The 21309-nt window shown below is 30.7% G+C and overlaps 2 protein-coding genes across 3 annotated transcripts; one reads left to right on the forward strand and one right to left on the reverse strand.

The window, feature by feature from the left end:
* Positions 1–172: 172 nt before the first annotated feature.
* Positions 173–9730, forward strand: LOC125065829 (protein I'm not dead yet-like). 2 transcript variants are annotated; one of them, XM_047673673.1, is made up of 14 exons: positions 173–240; positions 1836–1988; positions 2315–2430; positions 3321–3435; positions 4062–4164; positions 4510–4570; positions 5213–5338; positions 5794–5908; positions 6677–6792; positions 7099–7190; positions 7271–7363; positions 8129–8328; positions 8953–9090; positions 9525–9730. In XM_047673673.1, exons 2-14 carry the CDS (start codon positions 1869–1871, stop codon positions 9639–9641), a joined length of 1512 nt encoding a protein of 503 aa, XP_047529629.1. In that variant the 5' UTR covers positions 173–240; positions 1836–1868; the 3' UTR covers positions 9642–9730. The 2 variants fall into 2 exon arrangements, with proteins under 2 accessions (XP_047529629.1, XP_047529628.1); XM_047673672.1 differs by lacking the exon at positions 173–240 and adding an exon at positions 1071–1127.
* A 2816-nt stretch (positions 9731–12546) lies between these two features.
* On the reverse strand, positions 12547–20811 carry LOC125065919 (protein I'm not dead yet-like). The gene is made up of 16 exons (XM_047673778.1): positions 20804–20811; positions 20695–20709; positions 20483–20618; positions 19780–19932; positions 19142–19266; positions 17742–17853; positions 17029–17119; positions 16181–16241; positions 15951–16076; positions 15510–15609; positions 15082–15191; positions 14913–15004; positions 14640–14735; positions 13781–13977; positions 13235–13387; positions 12547–12711 (listed from the first exon to the last, which is right to left on the reverse strand). Exons 1-16 carry the CDS (start codon positions 20809–20811, stop codon positions 12547–12549), a joined length of 1740 nt encoding a protein of 579 aa, XP_047529734.1.
* Positions 20812–21309: the final 498 nt, after the last annotated feature.

Here is a 21309-nt window from a genome sequence, read left to right on the forward strand (position 1 = left end):
TAAGGATTTTTTAATTAAATTATTTGTTTTGTTTGAGATCTTTTAAAGCTATCTGCAATGATATGGTTAGTACATTTAGTTACACGTGACCAACTGGTTTTTTGCAAAATAAACGAAATTATCCTTCAAAATATATGCCTCATTTGGTTTTATTACCTAAGAGATGGACAATACTATCGATCGAGTTTCAATAAGATCGGAAAATGAAGACAATCCAATAAATAATCAAGCAGTTACTTTGTAAGTAATCAATATTTACAATAATATTTTTTGAAGATAATTAAAGACGTATATAAAATAAGTATATGTAAATTTTAGACGAAATATATTTTATCCATTCCATGGCAGGAGGAGTAAGACTCTTAACCGTGTATTCTAAAATGTAAACAGTTTTTAAGGAACATATCTTTAGTTATAATACAATACAATACAATACAATTACATTTAAATGCATAAATTTACCTTAAATTCACTGTGTAATATTTAAAACAACTTTATTATTATTCACAATACCGAACTCAGAATGAATAGCACAGATTAATTGCATCTCAACTGAATGTAAAATGAATTAACTTTAATTAATAAGAAAAAGTTACATTTTAATAAAATATAAAATGTAACTAATTTTTTTAAACGTTTATTTATTCATTTGTAATAAGAATTAAGGTGGTAGCTTGTGTAGGCCAGTCTACCTGTGTGTAAAAATAGATCTAGTAACGTACATGCCATGAAGTGACGTAAGGTACCGTAGGAAACAAAACTCGTTCAATACTTTTACTCTATTGAACGCACTAATTAAACTACACGTCTTAAGGAAACATTCTTTAGCGGAGGAATTAGTCGTTGGGAAAGCCCCAAATTCTGAAAATTAAAAAATTAAAATTCAAGTTCAGGTTTGTTTATCATTTATCTTTTCCTTCGGTTGGAACAGATTACACATGTTGGAATGTTAAATTGTATGGTTTTGCATTAGCTGTAGTTATGAATGATAGTTTTATGATTTTAGAAATGAACCTTTTACAATAAAGGAGAGGACATGGTTGTTTTTTTGCACACACTGGCGCGGGATATTGTGTTTATTTGTACCATTAATTTTAATTCCAATACATCTTTCGTTTCCTCCAGAGGTAAATGTTTATATTTACATATTTGTAATAATAATATCATTCAACAAACAATATATCATTTTGATTTCTTATTTCATAAATCGTACTTATAAAGACAAGTGCTTCTTAACGTATCGTTCATTCGATTCAGTTGAGACCTCGTACATAAATAAATAAATATATTGGACAACATCGCATACATTACTCTGATCCCAATGTAAGTAGCTAAAGCACTTGTGTTATGCAAAATCAGAAGTAACGACGGTACCACAGACCAAATACAAAATAGACAACTAATGAACTTTTTCTCTCGGAGTGGCGTACCCATGAAACCGGTGTACACACTACTTGACCATGGAGGTCGTCAAACATAAACATACATGATTTTTTATGCCTGTGTTTGGCATAAAACCATCAACGTATAAGGATGTTTCGAGACTCATATTAGATGTTTGCTTAAAATTGTAAGCTACTTCATATATACATTCCAAAGATTTTATTTCTACCAGTTGTACCTAGGTACATAGTAGTACCTACTGCGAAACAGTAATGCTTAGTATTGTTGAGTTCCGGTAGGAAGGCTGTGTGAACCAGTTCAATTACAGGCACAAACATCATAACATCTTGATTTCGGTTGGTAACGAAATGGCGTTGTAAAGGGATGGTCAATAGTTAATTATGGCAGTGGTAACTTATCATCAGGTGGTCCAGTTGTTTTTTCTATTCTAGAAATATCAATGGTGTGCCTACACGTTAGTCTTGATGGCTGTATTCTGGGTGACTGAATGCATTCCGTTAGCTGTCACTTCATTTTTGCCAATTGTTATATTTCCCTTGACTGGCATAATGAGTACAAATGAAACGTGTTGTTGCTATATGAACGTAAGTATGTAATAAATCCTAATTCAGTTCAATCTAATCTTTAACTCAATTTATTTATTAGCTCATTTTGATTTTGGTAAAACACAGTTGATAAACAAATTAGTTTTAAGCAGAGTTTAGACGCTGCAGTTATAGCCAGGAATTATGTGTCCTATAATTGGTACTTATTCAGTTTAAGATGTAAGGAATGGTTAAAATTAGTTTCCATTAGATGACCAATTTACCCGTCCACCTACAAAAGTTATAAGAGAAATAGTTCATAGCACTATTAAAGTCTTATTATCCGGTTATAGTATCAAGGCAATTAAAAAAATATTTTTTTTTAGGATACGATTATGATGTTCTTGGGAAGCATGTGGCTGGCTTATGCTGTTGAACAATCGGGTTTTCACATAAGATTAGCTCTTTATGCGATCCAAGCGGTTGGGTATTCACATTACAAGTACGAAGGGTTTTCGTTATGCATTCTGACATTGTATGAAAGTAATATATTTTAATATTATTTTTCTTTTCGATTGACGTACGATTCGTATATTGTTAAATGATAACATTTCGTTTACTGGACATTTGAAAAGCAATCGATTTTTTCCGCTGCAGAGGACGAGTACATTCATAATGGTACGTGATATGTATGTACTTCATAACGTGTTGACAATATAAGTACCTACTATAACAAGATAAGTACGTACTCGACAAACGTTTCACAAATTCAATAATAAATGTTATTTTACCGGAATAGAGTTTTACCTTGTCAAATGTCCTTTCTAATAATAAATAATGTAAAACTATGAAATGTGTGGGCAATAATAATTTATTTAAAATGATGGGATGTATTCAAAAAGCTTTTGATTTAAGAACTAGTATAATAGCTAGTATAAGTCGAGTGTGTGATAATAAACCCACATGAAAAATAACCCTACTACCGATCACTCCGAAATAACACTGGAGTACCGCCGACATGAGCAATAAACGATATATAATAAACGAACTATATAATATATATACTCAAATTACCAATTCAAATTATTTTACGTACTTAAAGTAGATTGCAATAAACATTATAAGTTAAAATATTATTTATGTTATTTTACTGTCTCCATGTTTTTTTTTTTTCATAGGATCTAAATTTATAAACATTACATATTTTATATTTGTAATTTGCTTCCTTGATTGAAAAAAAATATTCTTAATTCTATATTCCCTTTTTTTTCTCCTGTTAAGCATAATATGCGTGCAGTCAGATTCGAGCCTCTTATGAATGGAAGCGTTCACACCACTAGGTAGCTTCACACGTAGCTCGTAGAAGCATTTTAATATATGATTTGTCTTTAGGTTATTGTTTGCAATGTGTTTTACAACAATGTTTGTATCAATGTGGATCACAAACACCGCGGCCACGACGATGATGGTTCCTATAAATTTCGCTTTACTTCAAGTCTTCGAAGATGTTAGCAACCTTTTGATTTCTCTGTTTAATAAAAAGAACAATAGTAATAATTTTAACTTAAAACATGTTTCACATTTGTGATTAAGTATATTCTGTACTTATGTTTATACATTTATAGAGATATGCATTAACTAGAAATTCAGAACAGGAAAGCAACTCAGGTGTATTTATAATTCTTCCTGTGTTAGTGGTACAAAACATCGTCAAACTTTAATATATTGTATGAAAAAATTACATTTATATAATGGATACGTGAAAATGTGCGGCTATCGGCACTGGAGCAGCGTAGTGGCATAAGCTCTAAGCCTGCTTCTTAAGGCACCTGCTAAAACTGGAGCTGGTACACGTTCGCGTGACTGAATTAAGAAATAGTATAAGCAGCACCATGTGACGTGGGCGCTTGCAACGGGATTCCTCAAGCAGGGCGCGTAGCTTATTTATCTAAAACTGTAGAGCCGCCGCGGTGTTGGTTCTCAGACACAAACCGGGCTTCCGGTGTGGCCAGTTATAGCACACGCCCTTAAGAAGAGTCCCCTCGTTCGTCCAGCTGAAAAACATATATTTGTCTATTCACACTTTAAATATCTTAAAAACTAATTTTGAAACAGGATTTACTTTTGTAACAGCAAGGTTTACTTAAAATCTACGACACGGGAGTGGATGGAGAAAGGATTGCATCAGATATAACTACTTGCTACTTCTGCGCCGCTACGTTTTCGGCAACTATAGGTGCGATTCACGTATATTTTTAAATAATTATATTCATATCAATAGAGTTACTCTGTATAAACAAAAATCAAAATTCGAAAAAGACACGGTGGTGAAATATAAGTCATATAGGTTTATTTTTTAAAGGAGATATTTTGAACTCATCAAAATAAGGTCACATCGTAAGTAATGTTGTGACCAATCGAACGAAACTAATCAGGACATGTTTATAATGCACAAATCTGTGCGCAATCACAGGTAAACTTACTATTTCTTCACCCTTATAGAAATAACAAATTATGTTATATTTTATGATATATTTATATTCTTTCACGATAAGTTTATCTATCTATATCATTATTTTAGGTGGCGTTGGCTCGCTTGTGGGAACCGCTACGAATTTAGTTTTCATAGGATTATTTTCTAGGTATTTCATTATACATATATTATAGTATAAGTATAGTCATGATTTTTTTATATCTGTGCTTACACTTAATTTGTATATAAGTACTTTTTGAATAGCTAACTATTACATTTAATTTAAAAAATATTATTATATATTGCATTGCTTAAGAGCAAATTGATTTATTCGTTATTAATACTATGAACTTTATGAATTCATTTGTTTGCTTGAATACTCTTATCTCAGACCTTCAGTTCGATTTGATAAAAATAAATTCTGATTAGTTTATACACTTCCAGCCAAAGATGGTAGATTTTAGTATGTAGATATATTTTAATATTAAATACGTACAAGTATGGAGCAGCGATTGTACATAGCCAAAGTTTAAATAAGCAAAAAATAATAATTTTGAAAAGTGTTAGAAAATACATGAAAAAGTGGTTCCTTAGAGCTTACAATAAATTTTTGCTTAATGCTTAAGGGACTTAATGAGGAAGCCTATAATTTGTAGGAAGATGTTCTAAGAGATAGCATTCCCCGTTAATTCCTCATAGCTTATAAGCTCTCACTCATTCTATTTAAAACAAGAAAGGCAAGTCAAGATATAGAATTTTTTATGCAATAATATTTTGCTCGCGGCTATAAATATTTCTCTTCACGTTTCAGAATGTACCCAAATGCTCCGGAATATTTATCTTTTCCAAAATTTTCTGCTTTTGCAATACCCTATATGTTACTAATGGAGGCGTTCGTATACCTGTATCTTATCGTGGTGTATTTAGGATACTTAAGGTAAGTTATGAAACATTTTTAATAAATACCTAAATAAATTACTATCGATATAATATATCGGTACATTATGTAGATCGGCATAAATACGTATACAGTACACTGCAATACGGTATACATATGATAATAATACAGAAAATTTTCCATACATCGCTACTATACCGTCACCGTACTGAGCTCTACCATAACAATATGTATATTTTGAAGACTCTCTGAATTCTCTATCGTAAAACTAGACCATAGAATTACTTATAGTATTTTTACAAATACTATAAGTAATTATTTACTAAAACCTTCTCCAAAATGCGCTACATCTTTTGGTATAAGTCTAGTATGTAAATTTATTTTTAATTATTTCATTTTTAAACCATACCAAAATTATACTTCTCGTCATTTATAAATATGAATAACGTTCAAGTATGTAAAAATCACAAAATTTATCTTTATTTTATAAAAAGGCCAAATAGCCAAGCTGCGAAAAGAGCACAAATAACAGAGTCAGGAATTGAAGCGGCAAAAGCTGCAGTTACTGAGAAATTAGAGAAATTGGGCAGAATAACCTTTTGGGAAATAGTAAGTAATATATTTATTGTAAGCTATCCGCTTCGACTTAACACAAGTAGAGTTTATAGTTTTTCTTGTGCTGAAAGGGACTGAAGAACTAAAAAATTTTTAGTTATTTCTAAAAAAAATGTTAGTAATAATATTGTATGAAATTGACATAAATGTAGTATGTTTGAAGGACTACTTATTTCATTCAGTAATCCTCTTATAACCTGGGTTTCTTCAAAGGAGGCGTGAAAAGGCATCGGCGACTAGTTCAGGTCTTTCTTCTTGACTGTACTAGCTATACTCTTCTACCACTTACCATCAGGTTTTTTATGATATAAGTTGGTGGACGAGTAAATGGGCCACCTGATGGTAAGATGTCATCATCGCCCATAGACAATAACGCTGTAAGAAATATTAACCATTCCTTACATCGTCAATGCACCAGCAATCCTGTTTGGCGATAGAATATTTGATGAGTGGTATCTACCCAGAAGGGCTTGCACAAAGTCCTACCACCAAGTAAAAAGGTGGAGTAGAGTCATATGTCTACCCGGTTTATCTATATATACTACATAAAAAAAGTCATTTATACTTCGTCATCTATAGACCATTACCTAGTTTCGGACCATGTGTTATAAAAAATGAACAATTTAGATAAAACACTCAATACCTCATTATTTAAGAGTACATGAAAAATCCTTAATTAAAGATTTTTTAATTTAAATCGAAGTCTGAATATTAGAATGTTATATAAACCTAATAATTTGATGGACATTTGTTTTATTTCAGATTGTCATTATTCTATTCAGCGGTGCAATTATATTATTCTTTTGTCGTTCGCCTCAAATATTCACTGGTTGGGGTGACATGATATCTTTGTATTTTGACGCCGACGATAAGAAATTGTATGTATCAATCGATTAAATATTGAGAATTAGATTAATATAAAATTGACATAGACTAACATATGTAATTAAACTGAGATAGCGGAGTAGATAAAACACATGAATGTTAACCAAGACAGGGAGATCAAATCTGGGCAAGCAACTGATTAAAATATGAAGAAAAAAAGTCGAAAGGCAACCTCCACGTGTCAAATAATATTTTGTATCTAGCAATCCTCACTGAATAAGAGAGAGTATAAGTCGTTCTAGAAAAGCGATGAGGGATTTGTTCAACACGCTGATACTAAGCTTTGCTTTGCTTTACAGCGTAAAGGACTCAGCAGCGGTTATGTTAATCGGGTTCCTGATGCTATTACTGCCGTCTTCGATGTTATTTTTTAAAAATTTCACTGCAAAAGGTGACAATTTTTCAAGGTTTTTGTATTTGAATAGTTTTATAAAATTTATAAAGTATTCATGTAGGGTGTGTTTCTTTCAGATCACGGAGAGTTACCAAATAAGGGAATACAATCAGTTTTAATTTGGGACAAAGTTAATGATATAATGCCGTACAGTTTTATGTTTCTTTTAGGTATATGTTTTAAGTTGCAACGATATAATTATCTGTTTTTTTTTTAAATATATTTAATAGGCAGGCAGGCGATCAAACGGGCCACCTGATGGTAAATGGTCAACACAGACCAGACAGACAGGTAAAGATTGGCGATGTAAGAAATATTAACCATTTATTAAATCACGCCAATGTACCACCATTGGGAGCTAAGTTGTTATGTCCTTGTGCCTGCAGTTGGAGACTGGCTCACTCACTCTTCAAACCAAAACACAATAATACCTAATATTAGTGGTAGAATATCTAAACAGATGGTGGTACCTACCCAGATAGGTACTAATAATAATAGCCTAATACATACAAATAAACATATAATTGCCAATATGAAATCAATTCAACGACAATTGATTCATGAATTAGAATTTAAATAGTATTGAAAGTATTGGTATACAAGATCATTACAGAATGATTTCTTATATAGTGTAATTTCTTAGTTTTTATTTTTAGACTGAAACTAAACAGATCCACGCGTGGCCCTTAATATAATTTTAAATATATACATACAGACTAAAGCGTTAAAAGAATCTAAAGGATAGATCTAAAGGAGTTTAATTAAGTTAATTCAAGCATTCTTAAGTCCTTTATTCTTTCACCTTTAACCTTTCTCTCCTCACGATGTCTCTTTTGTCGACCAAAAATATATATAATATTATTATATTATATAGAAATGAATACACATTACTACGAGCTAGAAAGCCCGCTTATTATTATTATTATTGTTAACAGGTGGGGGATTTGCTTTATCAAATGCAGCGAAAAAAGATTATACGGATTTAAATGGAAGAATAGGATTACTACTCAAAAACATGAAAGACTTGCCAAATAAATTGATAATACTTTTGATAATTATTTTTACTGTATTTACAACAAACTTTGCATCTAATGTCGCCGTTTGTAATGTGATCTCGCCGATTGTTATGCAACTGGTAATTTAAGTATTTTGTTTTTTTTTTAAATATTAAATAAAATATTTTAGAACATTATCCTGGTCCACGTGGTTTTACCCGCGTTAAGCGTTCCTGCTCCGCCCCCGTGGTTCATAACGTGATGTTATATGATATTTTTTAACCTTTCCCATAACATGAAATAAATAAAGCAAAAAGATTTTTCCAATTTGAAAACTGATAGTTTTTAGGATAATAATATATAATCTAGCATAGATAATAATTTTATTTTTAATACTCAATTAAATATCTTTAAACAAATAAAAAAAGCTCTTGAGATAGAATGTTATGCAAATGTATCCACATGCGTTTCGAAATAAAAATGACTTATGGACTCTTTCAAAGTCGTTATTATTGTTTAAAATTATAAAGAATAATAAATAGTAACGATTTATATTAAATTTATAATTAATATGATAAAATAATTATTTAAAATATCTATTTATTACTAACAGTATTTAAAACGGGATATTTACCATGTTTTTTATTTTTATTTGTTGGAGCTCGATATTTCGAATTATAAAAAACATGGTAAATATCCCGTTTTAAATACTGTTAGTAATAAAAATAAACATGTTAATTTAAAAATCTATTTATATTTTAAAGGCACAGGAAATAAACCAAAATCCACTGTGGTACAATATTGCGGCAGGTTTTTCTTCTTCCTACGCATTGTGCTTACCAGTTGGGACACCTGGAAATTTAGTAGTCCAAAGTTCTGCGAATATTCCAACTTCAAAAATGGTGAGTACTCTAACAAAAATTACTCTCTTTCTCCTTCTTTTTTATCTATGGTTATATAAAAAGGATATTGAACTATTCGCTTAAATACAGACAGATTTCATTAGCTTTAATTCAATGAATAAGTCATAATTAAACTTCTGCTGAGATCCCACAATTGTAAACACTAAGATGGGTGCATTAAAAATATCGGCTTATCAATCAAAAGCAATACATACTTTATTCAAGTAGGCTTTTACGAGCATTTCTGAATCGTCATTTTAAAGAACTAATTTAAAAGTGCCGCTATTACCGGTGTTGATTGTAGATTCTAGTAAAAGGACCGGCAAGAAACTCAGTAGTTATACTTTTCCAATATACATAAAGTAATAGTCTTACTCTCGTAAAACTACGCAATTTTAGGTTTACCGTCTTCTCTTTATCATTCGGAATTTCAGATAAAAGCTGGCCTGGGACCGACGGTATCAACTATCATAATATCCTGGTTATGTGTCTGTTATTGGGCGCCAGTCATCTGGCCTGATTTACACAATTTACCAAATTGGATAGAATAAAGTAAATAAGACAATAAACAATGATTACAGCTTTGTTTCGTAAAAAACAACGATTGTATGTTTAGCGGAAATATATTTTAAAACCTTAACTTGTGTTTTCGTGCCTCAACAACCAATATATATTCATCGTATTATGTACGCATATTTGATTTAATTTTTTCATAACTGTTTTGTAATTTCCTCTGTAAGTAATTTAAATCTTTTGAGAAAATAAATGTGTCTAACCATAACAACCAATATGTAATAGAAATGAGACGATCATACGAGACATCGTACGGCCACTGTAATAATATGACAAGGTTTTAAAAAATAAACTTGTCAAGTTAAATTTCAAGAGCATGTTGTAATGAAAACCTTGTAGTAATAGATGCTAAATATAAATATTTTAAAGCATTTAAACCCGTTTTAATGATATTGCTGGTGACAAGAAGGCGGGTTCATTTGTCGTCCTGAGAATTGGAATTGCGTTTCAACGAAATGCTGCCATTTTTCCTTATCTTAACTTATTTAACGACGACTTATTTAACTTATTTAACGACGACCTCCGTGGTCGAGTAGTGTATACACCTGAGGTCTCGGGTTCGATTCCTGGCCGAGTCGATGTAGAAAAAGCTAATTAGTTTTCTGTTATCTTGGATCTGAATGTATGTGGTACCGTCGTTACTTCTGATTGTCCATAACACAAGTGCTACTTACATTGGGATCAGAGTAATGTATGTGATGCTGTCCAATATTTATTTATTTATTTAGGTCTTCGCTGAAATAATTCTTAAGTCTTTGTATTACATATAAATGGTCGATTCAGATAATGTACTGTTAGTGGAGCACCTGGATGTTTTTATCTCGGATTTTTGTTCAGGTGAGTTAATATACATTCAGTTAAGTTTAGGAAGAACTTTATTTTTTATGCTCTATGTTACAAAATCGAACTTTTTTTGGACCTTTGTTTTTTATTCAACCAAAATTTATAAAATTAATAAATTAAAAATTATTCTACACTCATAATATTAATTATAGTATTTGATTTATTGTACTTAATTATATTTTTTTAAGTCAAGATAACAATTTTTAAATATGCAATTTACTTTATATATTTATTTTGATTATTATATTAATATTATAGGTGAAAACATTGGTGAAAGTGAATTTTATAAACTGCTATATACGAATTTCCAATTGCATAAATACCCTAATATTTAAACATTTTCATACAATAACTTATGCATATAAAATGGTAGACTGCCGTAGACGACTCCGTACATAATACTTCGACCAGCTGATCATCACGTCAATCATCATGATATTAATTTTTATCATATTATGTAAATTATTTTTATAAGAAAATAAGCCTAATTTTTATGAACTTGCTGTTCTATATTTATAGAATATCATAATCAGCACATTATTATATCGATTGCACGTAACGATTATTTTTATTCAAATTTATTTTCACAATTAAGATAACTTTAAGCACTAAATACAAACGGAGTTAATTTTATACTATAATTTTGCAGCACTGTTTTTTAATTTACGATAGACACGCAGCACCATCTGTTATACACATTTTCTAACAATAAGTGAAACAAGAAACTCTCAAATTTTTCTATTCGTTTTCGTTAGATGGTGCTGTGACAGTTCGCTTAAAATGTCAGCAGGTGGTGCTAAAAAACGGTATTTTCCCTTTTTGTTACATGTAAATTGCCTGTTGAAAATAAAAATAATATCCATGTAAAGAATTATCATAATATATGCAAAGACACAGTTCACTGTTTTCCAATACACAAGGACATAGGCATAAGCTTTTTTGCACCTAACACCTAACGATCAAACCCTTAAACGTGCGAAGTAACTACGACAACTAGTTATATATGAGATATAAAAAGAGAATAAAATATTATTAAGATACATATATTGTTTTAATATATATATATATATATAAATAAAGTCATAGTACCTAAAATGATGCTCTCTTAGTATTAATATTAATACAATAGACCTGAAGATGAAAAATAAATTGGGAATTTAGCCTTAAAATATCAATATCGTTTTTCTTATTTATTTCAAATTATTTATGAAATTTGAAATACGGGGTCATGATTGTATCGAAACTATTTTGATAACTATACTCGTATATGTATATACAGAGTTATAGGTAATTCGACGTTTTCCCCTTAGGAGGTAATTTGGGAGGGTGACTATTTGTGATATTTTTTTCTTATTATTTATAAAAATGATTGAACACTGGTTATATATCAATATTAAAATAATAATTACGGTCCAAATTTAAAATGCGAAACGGAAAACGATATAATGTCAATATTTTTTTTCCACAAAAATGGCTTAAAAACGAAAAAAAAACGTTATAAAATTTGTCCTAAAGATCATTTTAAAAACATAACCGTTTTCTTAGCACTCCAAAAACGTACAACAATTAGGAACTTATTTCCAAGCAACCGAAATAAAAGGACCACAAAGGACGCTGGAGGAAATTCGTATTCGAGCAAAACTTAAATAGGCTCTTTGAATGTCTCGCAAATAGGTTTAATGCATACCTACCCAAAGCAAGATTATTCGCGTCGGTTTCCTAATCACCTTTATTAAAGCTTTATTTTTGCCTTTAATAAAGTTCCGGGTATGGCACTTTAATAAAGGCAAATACGTTGAGCCCATGAACTACTCAATTTAAAATATTAATTATTATTGGACATGCAGTATTGCAATAAATAAAACACTATTTCTATCGATGCCCACCTTTATATATAGTAATATATTAATATGACACAATTAAAAACAAACAAAATAAATCGTTTCTTGTTAACATAATTAAAAGAATGTAATTTTTGTTCTTATCACTAGTAAAGAAGTAATAGCAATAGAGAACAAATTAAAATTAAGTTGAAAGTAATTAACCCTCGGGCGGTTCAGCTGCTGCTGTTGTTGTTTCTGCTTCTTGGCCAAAAGTATAAATTGTTATCCCCTTCTCAGAGTCCCATATGAATGGACCCCAAAAGCACAATGCCAGCCATAGTGTAACGCAGCATATTATTGCGCTGCCAATTGAATATTTTATCTGAAATTATACGTTAAGCAGAAAGTATTATTTTCATTATTTCCTAGTATCTTATTGACCTCCAGTTTCTAAAACGTTGGTCTAAATTATTCAGTAATTTGGCTTCGATCTGGATACTAATTGGTTGTATATGGTGTCATCGGCTGAACTCATCCAAAAAGCATTAATATTCAAGTAAAATTGACTTTAGTCAGCGTTTCAGGAACCGATTGATATATTAGTTATATAGAGGTAGAGGTTCAGATAAATGGAAATATCATCTAACCATAGTGATAGTAAACCAAATACATACAACACTAGTTGTTGCCTGTCGCTTCCCTTACGTTTTGGTGTTTAATCGTCAGGTTTTAGGTATAAAAAACGGCCTATGTTTATCCCTAAAGACAAACTACTTTTTTATATTCTAAGGTTCAAGCTTGCTTTTCGGTTCAGTGATTTAGGCCGTTAAATATTATCAGACAGATAGATAAACTACTTTCTCATTTAAAATATAGTAAATTCACATATATTCAATATAATTTACCATTCGTTTAATTGGAACTTTTCCTGTGTAATGGCAGAAATACGCAGGAGTATAAAGAAACGGAGACATGAAGCCCATCGAAGTACCGATACCTACAGCCACTGCACCCAAATATACATTCTTAGGCCAATTCCCACCTGCGGTTTCTAGAGCCTATAACAACAAAATAATAGTACATCGTGAGAATTAATAATCAGATTATAATATAATATGTCTATATAATAATTATTACTATTATTAACTATACTAATAGTCATTTATAGTTCTTTAATAAGTAGTTGGACTGGTATTTTCAGTCATTATTAATGCGTATGTCCCTTTTACCTATAATTACACTGGTCCATATTTCAAACTGGAGTTCAACAATACTAAGTAGTAGGCTTTACCAGAAGAATAATTGACGATTAGATGGTCACCTATCAAGACGGTCTTGCACAAAGCCACATCACTAGAGATCAAAAGAAAGATCAGAACGACCAACAAACGATAATAATGTACCCTTTAATATAACATGTCTTGTTTAACAGAAATAAATCTAGTACTAACCATGTTCAGCACAAACGGCAAAAAGATACAACAAGCAGCCACTCCAGACATTATATTCGCAAGTATAATGGATATTAAACATACTACGAAAATCGAAGTATTCCAAGATAGGTTCGTGATACTATGTCCATATTCTGACGTTACCAAATTATTCAGAGAACTGATACGAATTGCAGAATTCAACGCTACACCACCACCTGCAATGTAAAACAAATTACTAGCAATATACAATTTCGATAAAATAGACCTAGACTGTCTCATTGCTGTGAAACTAAGAACTTGTATATGCGTACTAATTCTATTTAAGACTCGTGTGTGCTAGTGATCTCCACTGGATATTGGCGCCGTAAGAAAGATTAACCACGCCTTATATGGCCTTGTTTAGTTAGTTATGAATTGGTAATTTCTTCCACTCGGAAACCTATTTTATATACAATTAAACATTCAGTTTTCTTTCTAAATCATTACTTATTGCTAACTGGCTGTGCCGCGACTTCGTACGCGTTTGAATTTAGAAAATACGTTATAGTTGTACCTAAGTTACTCCTTATTACATCAGCTACCTCTCAGTGAAAGTCCCATCAAAATCGGTCCAGCCGTTCCAGAGATTAGCCGCAACAAACAGACAGACAGATTTTTTTTACAAAAATTGTAAAAAAAATATTTCGGTATATGGACCGTGTATACATACATATGCATTTCGTAAAAAGCGGTTATTTTAATATTAAAAACAGACACTCCAATTTTATTTTATGTATAGATAAGCATTGTTTATTGCTTGCTTTGTAACACTCGGGTACGGAAAACCGAAAAAAATTACAATTCTATAAATCAATTCTACAGTAAATTAAATATTTACCAATCAGTATAATGTAACCATAAATAGTATTCTTATCCACAAAACGCCACCACAATATTGCAGACTCCGGCTTGAGAACGCCAAGTTCTGTTCTATCTGGAAAAGTCGATCACGAGTTTTATAAATAATATATTCAGACAAATTATTTCCACATTTCCACATTTAATTACTATACAAGTATCAAAATAGTATACACAAAATATTATATAATTAGTAAACATTTACATTTAACATAAGTCAAACAACTCATGAAGTATATTTCGTCCAACTTACTTTTAGCGGTCAAATATTTCCAAAACGTAATTGATCTGGGTAGAACATGTAGACCTACTACAAACATTGCAGCGACAGTAGCGTCCTTAATTCTATAAAGTTATAACATATCCATTATTTCCTATGATTAAACTGTCTTATCAAGATTTAATTTAAAACAATTTCTTACAATGGTATTTCTGGTATCACCGTCCTGAACGACGACCAGCCCATATCCAACCAATCACTCCATCGAAAGAAACATACGGCCAAGAAAGCCATATAGAAGAACAAGCATACCTATAAACAAAGAAAGATAAATATAAAAAAAATAATCTTCATTATTGAACATTATAAACTACAGAACCGCAAAAAATATTCGCCGATACTGTTCACATTACTATACACAATACTTCAAAGATTATAATTTTAGGAAAATTAAAACACAACGCAAGATGCAGAATTTATTTTATATAATATTAACTAAGTTCATATCTTATTGGTAGTTTTACGAAAATTTTACAGAAAAATTTGTCGGGTATAGAAGCCACGATTGAAATACATACGTTCGTCTGGTTCTTAACCAGCGGAAATCAAAGAGAATCAAACAACAATAACCTTTTCGTAACTCTGCTCTGGGGGCAAAGCATTTTTGTGATTTAATAACATGTTTCTCATTTCGGTCATACTGTTTCCGCTCATCGGTTTTCCAATTACACTGTGTGAGATACAAATAAGTCTTCAGTACAATAAAACATAAATATATAACATAGTTTTTGTTAAGAATTAACGAAAACAAGTGAAATAATAAATTTCAGAGGATATTAGAGAGAATGTTAGGAGCAGATTGGGGGGACGGTGTCAAAGACTTCCTATCCTCATTAGGGTACATTTTTTTGATAGATTGGTCTGCACGGACCAAATAATATTTAAAATGTGAGCAGTTTTATTTTTCTTGTCCTATTTGCAATTCTCGACCAAATAATTTGGCTTACCCTTTATTAGTAAATCATATTCTAAATACAAAAATGTACGTTATATATAAATAATATTATTTACCTATTAATGAGCAACATATGGTATAAAAAGTTGAATAAAAACATCGTAAAAGCCATCGGAAATGCAAAACAAGTGTATTGCAAATAATTAAATATATCTGGATACTCGGCGTTATTACCAGGATTCCTGCAAAAAACAAAAACAAACAAATATTGTATAAATATTGTACGTTGCACTGTTTATTAAAAAATGAGACGTATACTTTAATTATAATTCTAAAGAATACAAACGTGGACCAAATGGCTCGCATTGTTACAGTTGTTAAGGCCGCATGTAAAATCGCTGTACTGCCTGTAAATAAATCTCATTAGAGCACTCACTGTACTGATCTTAAAAATACGTACAATTGATACCTATAATCATTTATGTCCTATCAAAGAACAAGAAGAGATAAATAAACCACTATAAAATAATACTCTATAAACAGCTCTTGTTTAGTATATATTTTTTTTTCTAATGATACAACGTTATTTCGTTTTACTATTTAAACACTTTTTTCAGTTCCAAAGATCGCCGATTCAGGTTCGTGAAAAAAAAATATGTTTACATACACATACTAATAAAAAAATATTTTGAATCGTTAAGAGTTTTAGAAATACTTCCATAATTTTTCATTCACAATTACACCCTATTAAGTTATTAATTTTCATAAAATCCTAAATTTTATTAATTTAATAAAATAATCTTTTGTTAATGAGAATGATGAGAGAGATAAAAATACCGATTTCCACATCTCTAACTTCAAAAAGGACCAACTTTCATGCAACTTTGGATAACCCATTAAACCCAAATTCAATAGAATAGAGATGCATTTTGAAAAATCATGTCTTACTGCTGTCTACCCAATCTACTCAGTCTACTCAATCTTAAATCCAAGTAGTTTAATTTACAAGTAAGCCCTGTGCAAAATTTCATCCTGCTCAGACTGTCAGTAATTTTAAATTTTTATTAAATAGAATCCATTTTAACCTAGGTAACTTAAGTAAGGCTCATAATAATAAGATTTAGAATATTTCTATACTGAAATACAAGTAACTTCATGACAGCTTAGAATTGAATTAATAAATATAGATTTTACCAATAGCTGATGCTGTTTGTACTGCATTTAAAACAATATATCTCATATTATCGTAATCTGGTTCTGTCTTTCTATATCTAGCTGTGGCACTCTACAACATTTAGAAACATAAAAAACAATATTACTTTCCAAAATAATATAAAAATCGAAAAATTGTCTATATTCAATTAAAAAACAAAAACAAGTTACAAATATTTTGTTAGTACATTTTTTTATTTTTTTATTTTATTGCATTGGTTGGCGGACGATCATATGGGCCACCTGATGGTAAGTGGTCACCACCGCCCATAGACTAGGCGCTGTAAGAAATGTTAACCATTCCTTACATCTGATTCGATCGTGATTACACTGGCTCACTCACCCTTCTAGCCGGAACACAACAATACAGAGTACTGTTATTTGGCGGTAGAATATCTGATGAGTGGGTGGTACCTACCCAGACGGGCTTGCACAAAGCCCTACCACCAAGTAGCCCTACCACCATGTGGCCCTACCACCAAGTGGCCCTACCACCGAGTCTATTATATATAGATAACATATTATCTATGTTAGTTCGACTTGGATTGGAATTGAGAATTTCTCCTCTTTGGAGTCAAATAACAAAAGAATATTTCGAAAAACACACACACGTCAAAACAATTAAGTAAGCCTAGCAACTTAAATAATCCTGCTTAGAATAATTTTGTATTAAGAAAAGTAATGAGTCATTTTACCTGTAAATTTAAATACGCCGGTGTCAAAAACTGTGTTATTGTCGACGTCACTATTAATCTATTCGATATTATTGAGAGAAAAAAGGCAGCTGTGCTAGCTTTTAAAACCATCCTGGAAATTCAAACAAAGATTATTATTTTTGTTTAAATTATAGGATTGTAAAATAACTAATAAACATTTGTATTATCATTTAAGAGTTTTGATTATATAGCAATAATAATAATAGCTTTTACCACCTTTTCTGTCTATAGATCTAAATATAATCGGCCAGAGCCATATTCCTTACAAAGAACAGCCTCTTAGACACAAAAATAAATATCAAAATATGCTTTATTCGAGTTGGCTTTTACAAGCACTTTTGTCATTTTACAAACTATATTAAGCTACCACTGGTTCGCAATGTAGATTCTACAGCAAAGAACCGGCAAGAAACTCAGTAATTACTCTTTTTCAACATATAAAATACAAAGTTATGTTAGTTAAATACAATGTTAACCAATTTAACTTTTTAAATTATAAATGCAGATAAGCAGACGTGACCACTTTCCATCAGGACATTATTACTTTTTATGATATTTACATTATAAAATCTAACAGTCAAGTAAATGACCCAATGTTGGCCTACAGTCTCCTCTATGTTCGAGTAGAAGGTTTGAAATTTAATCCAATACGCTACTTTATTGCGGGTTGTCAGATATACATGTGAAAGATTTTCCTTAGACGTGCAGGTTTATTCATAATGTTTTCCTTCAAAGCCGAATTACGAAATTAGGAAAATCAGAGATGCTTGGCGGGGCTTGAACCTATATCATTACTTATATATATACTTTGATTGTTAGCATTCATAGCCCCGATGATACCCTGATGGTCCTGATATCTAAATGAGTATTGAGTACCACCCTTTCAACCGCCAAACATCGCTCTCCAATACTGTGCAATGTATCAGATAAGTAGGGCGGTATATTGGTGTAATGAGTGGTTTATATTGATTGCAGTGCCAATGTTAAAAGGCCATATGCCATAACATTTTTTGTTTAAATTAAATAGTTAGGTAGAATAGCAAATGGACCATTTTATGGTAAATAGTCACACAGCCCACATACATTGGAATTGTAATAAATATAAACAATACATTCAATCCAAACATCATCATGTCCCGGGTGTCTGTGGCTCACACGCACAGGATACACAACAATAGTAAATACTGTTGTTCAGCGGTAGAATATGTTGAGATTAATGTATGGTACCTACCCTTGGTTACAACTCATATACGTCTCCACCAAGCTCTACTTCCAAAAAAATAATCGTGGCACATTTTACAGTCTGCCTACCTCTATGCCTGTTGCTTTGAGAAAATACGAAACTACTTGATTTGATAAATTAATACAAAAGAATTAACCTTTTTCCAGAAAATTGACAAGCGTCACCAGAACAAAGTAACGATAGAATAATACGTCGATCGAGACCACATCCGTTTACCAATAAATGCAGCATACCAGCTAATATATGTAAACCTATATTATCCTGGAAAAAAATACAAATAGTCACTTCTGTTCTAATGTTATTTAAAGAAATAATTAAATTGTTAATATATCGCTAACTTTTGCCATACTAAGAATATATAAATTGTTTTTTTTTTATAATTGAACCTGTTAACTTAAAAATATGTTAACTCTTCTATGCAAAAATAAAATATATGTTCTACGAATTTGTGTATAATGTATACTTCTAAAAACATGAATATTTGGGTCATTATTACTATCTAATAAAAATATATTACTTAGAGCAAAATATCTTCGTAAAATTCTTTAAATTTTTGGTGGCTTAAAAACTTAAATGGCTTTAAGTTGTGCTGACAGGGAACTGATTATATCGCTACTGTCAGGTAGGATGGAGAAGACAAGAATGAAACTGATTAATACGGTCGAGTGAACACAATAAATTAAATTTTGAAGACAAGTATAGTTATAACAATTTTTTTGTCAATCCTTAACCTAGAAAAATTAATACCAGTGTGTGTGTGGTTATAATACTGACATTAAAATAACATTTGCAAGTATCCACTGTAGACATGACTCCGGCCATTGGTAACAGAAACATCGGTATAAAGCCTGTGACCGGAATATTAACTGGCTGTAGCAAGAAAAACCAAAACATCCAAATCCAGAGACATCTAACCGTAATATCATGCTGGAATAAAAATATTATAAGTAAAATTGGTATATGTACGTGTGATACCAATTCACACTACTCTGTCGTAAGAGGCTATTCATGTACTTCTATGCAATAATCTTTATATAAAAAAGGCGTATTGGAAAGGAATAGTAAATATTTCTTAGTGCCAATATTTATGGGCAGTTGTGACCATTTATCATTAAGTGTCCCGCCTATTTATTTAATAATTAAAAACAAACAAGAAACACGTGGTATTGATTTTATAGGAAACATTGAAGTTCTTTGCTGTGTTCCTCGTTATCACAAAGCATGAACTGAATTAAATCTTCGGTCCTCCGTCCCCTAGGTCTTATCTTTGATTTTATCATATACATATGCAATATATATACAAAGAGACTAAGTGGTTGTAGATATATTTAGGTGGGAACCGTTTAGTTCCCATAAATCTAGCATTTTTTAATATATCATTTACTATCCATTTATCAATTAAAAAATATTTTAAATTTTTGGTAATTAGTTGCTTCGGATAGGTTATTAATTATATTTTATGACAAAAATGTATTACCTTTCCTTTTTCTGGTTGCCAAGCCAAGAGGATAATCGGTACGAGACAACCAAAAATTCCTCTAAAATGTATCAAGGCAATATTCTTAAATCTCGGACGTAATCCCTTTACAGGCTTACGTGGATCCTTTCTCGCGCTAGGTTAGGATAAATTAATAAATATACAATACCAATAAAATTAAAAATAATTATATTATTAAAATATATACTTACAATTGTGATGTTATTCTGAAATATTAAAAAGTATATTTGATTTAATGGCTTAAAAATAAATAGTTACAATCTAAATTTCACAATATCACACATATTAGAATTTACTTACGCTCCCATTTTTTTTTATTCACGAGTATGTAAATAACATTATTATTACTTAAAACATAATAATAGACGCACTTTTTAACCAACTATAAAATATTATTTTCATATAAATACGTCAATGTTTAAATTTAGAACATAGTTAAACCTCATTCTTATGAATAAGGTTTTATATTCATATTTTTAAGTCACAACAAGATGCTTATTATTTAAAAAAATGTAGTTAAAAAAGTACATCGTATGAAAAAAAATACACTAAAGCCTTACAGTAAAAAATCCCATATAATATAATTCAATAACATCTCATAAATATCACTAACTTATATTTAGCTATTTTAATAAATTTCTTCTCCTTTCCTGTTTTACCGACGAAATAGTTTGATCGACAAAAGCAGGCTTCTTCAACACGTAACGGACATATTAAAGAAACATTCTGTAGAGTAGGCAATAGATATGAATAGTAAGATTTGGTTTATTAATTTAATGTATCTTTTTTTTATTAATTCATCTGAT

This window comes from Vanessa atalanta, chromosome 8 (assembly GCF_905147765.1).
Source record: "Vanessa atalanta chromosome 8, ilVanAtal1.2, whole genome shotgun sequence".
Taxonomy (NCBI): Eukaryota; Metazoa; Arthropoda; class Insecta; order Lepidoptera; family Nymphalidae; genus Vanessa; species Vanessa atalanta.

What these genes read in the sequence shown, in the direction of transcription:
- LOC125065829 (XM_047673673.1), top strand. Translation starts at nt 1,869, where the DNA reads ATGGCTGTATTCTGGGTGACTGAATGCATTCCGTTAGCTGTCACTTCA. An exon ending in TTCATAGGATTATTTTCTAG is followed by an intron (nt 4,571 to 5,212) that starts GTATTTCATTAT and finishes TTCACGTTTCAG; the next exon opens with AATGTACCCAAATGCTCCGG. An exon ending in GTGTATTTAGGATACTTAAG is followed by an intron (nt 5,339 to 5,793) that starts GTAAGTTATGAA and finishes TTTTATAAAAAG; the next exon opens with GCCAAATAGCCAAGCTGCGA.
- LOC125065919 (XM_047673778.1), bottom strand. An exon ending in ATGCGAGCCATTTGGTCCAC is followed by an intron (nt 16,077 to 16,180) that starts GTTTGTATTCTT and finishes TGTTTTTTGCAG; the next exon opens with GAATCCTGGTAATAACGCCG. An exon ending in CATATGTTGCTCATTAATAG is followed by an intron (nt 15,610 to 15,950) that starts GTAAATAATATT and finishes TATCTCACACAG; the next exon opens with TGTAATTGGAAAACCGATGA.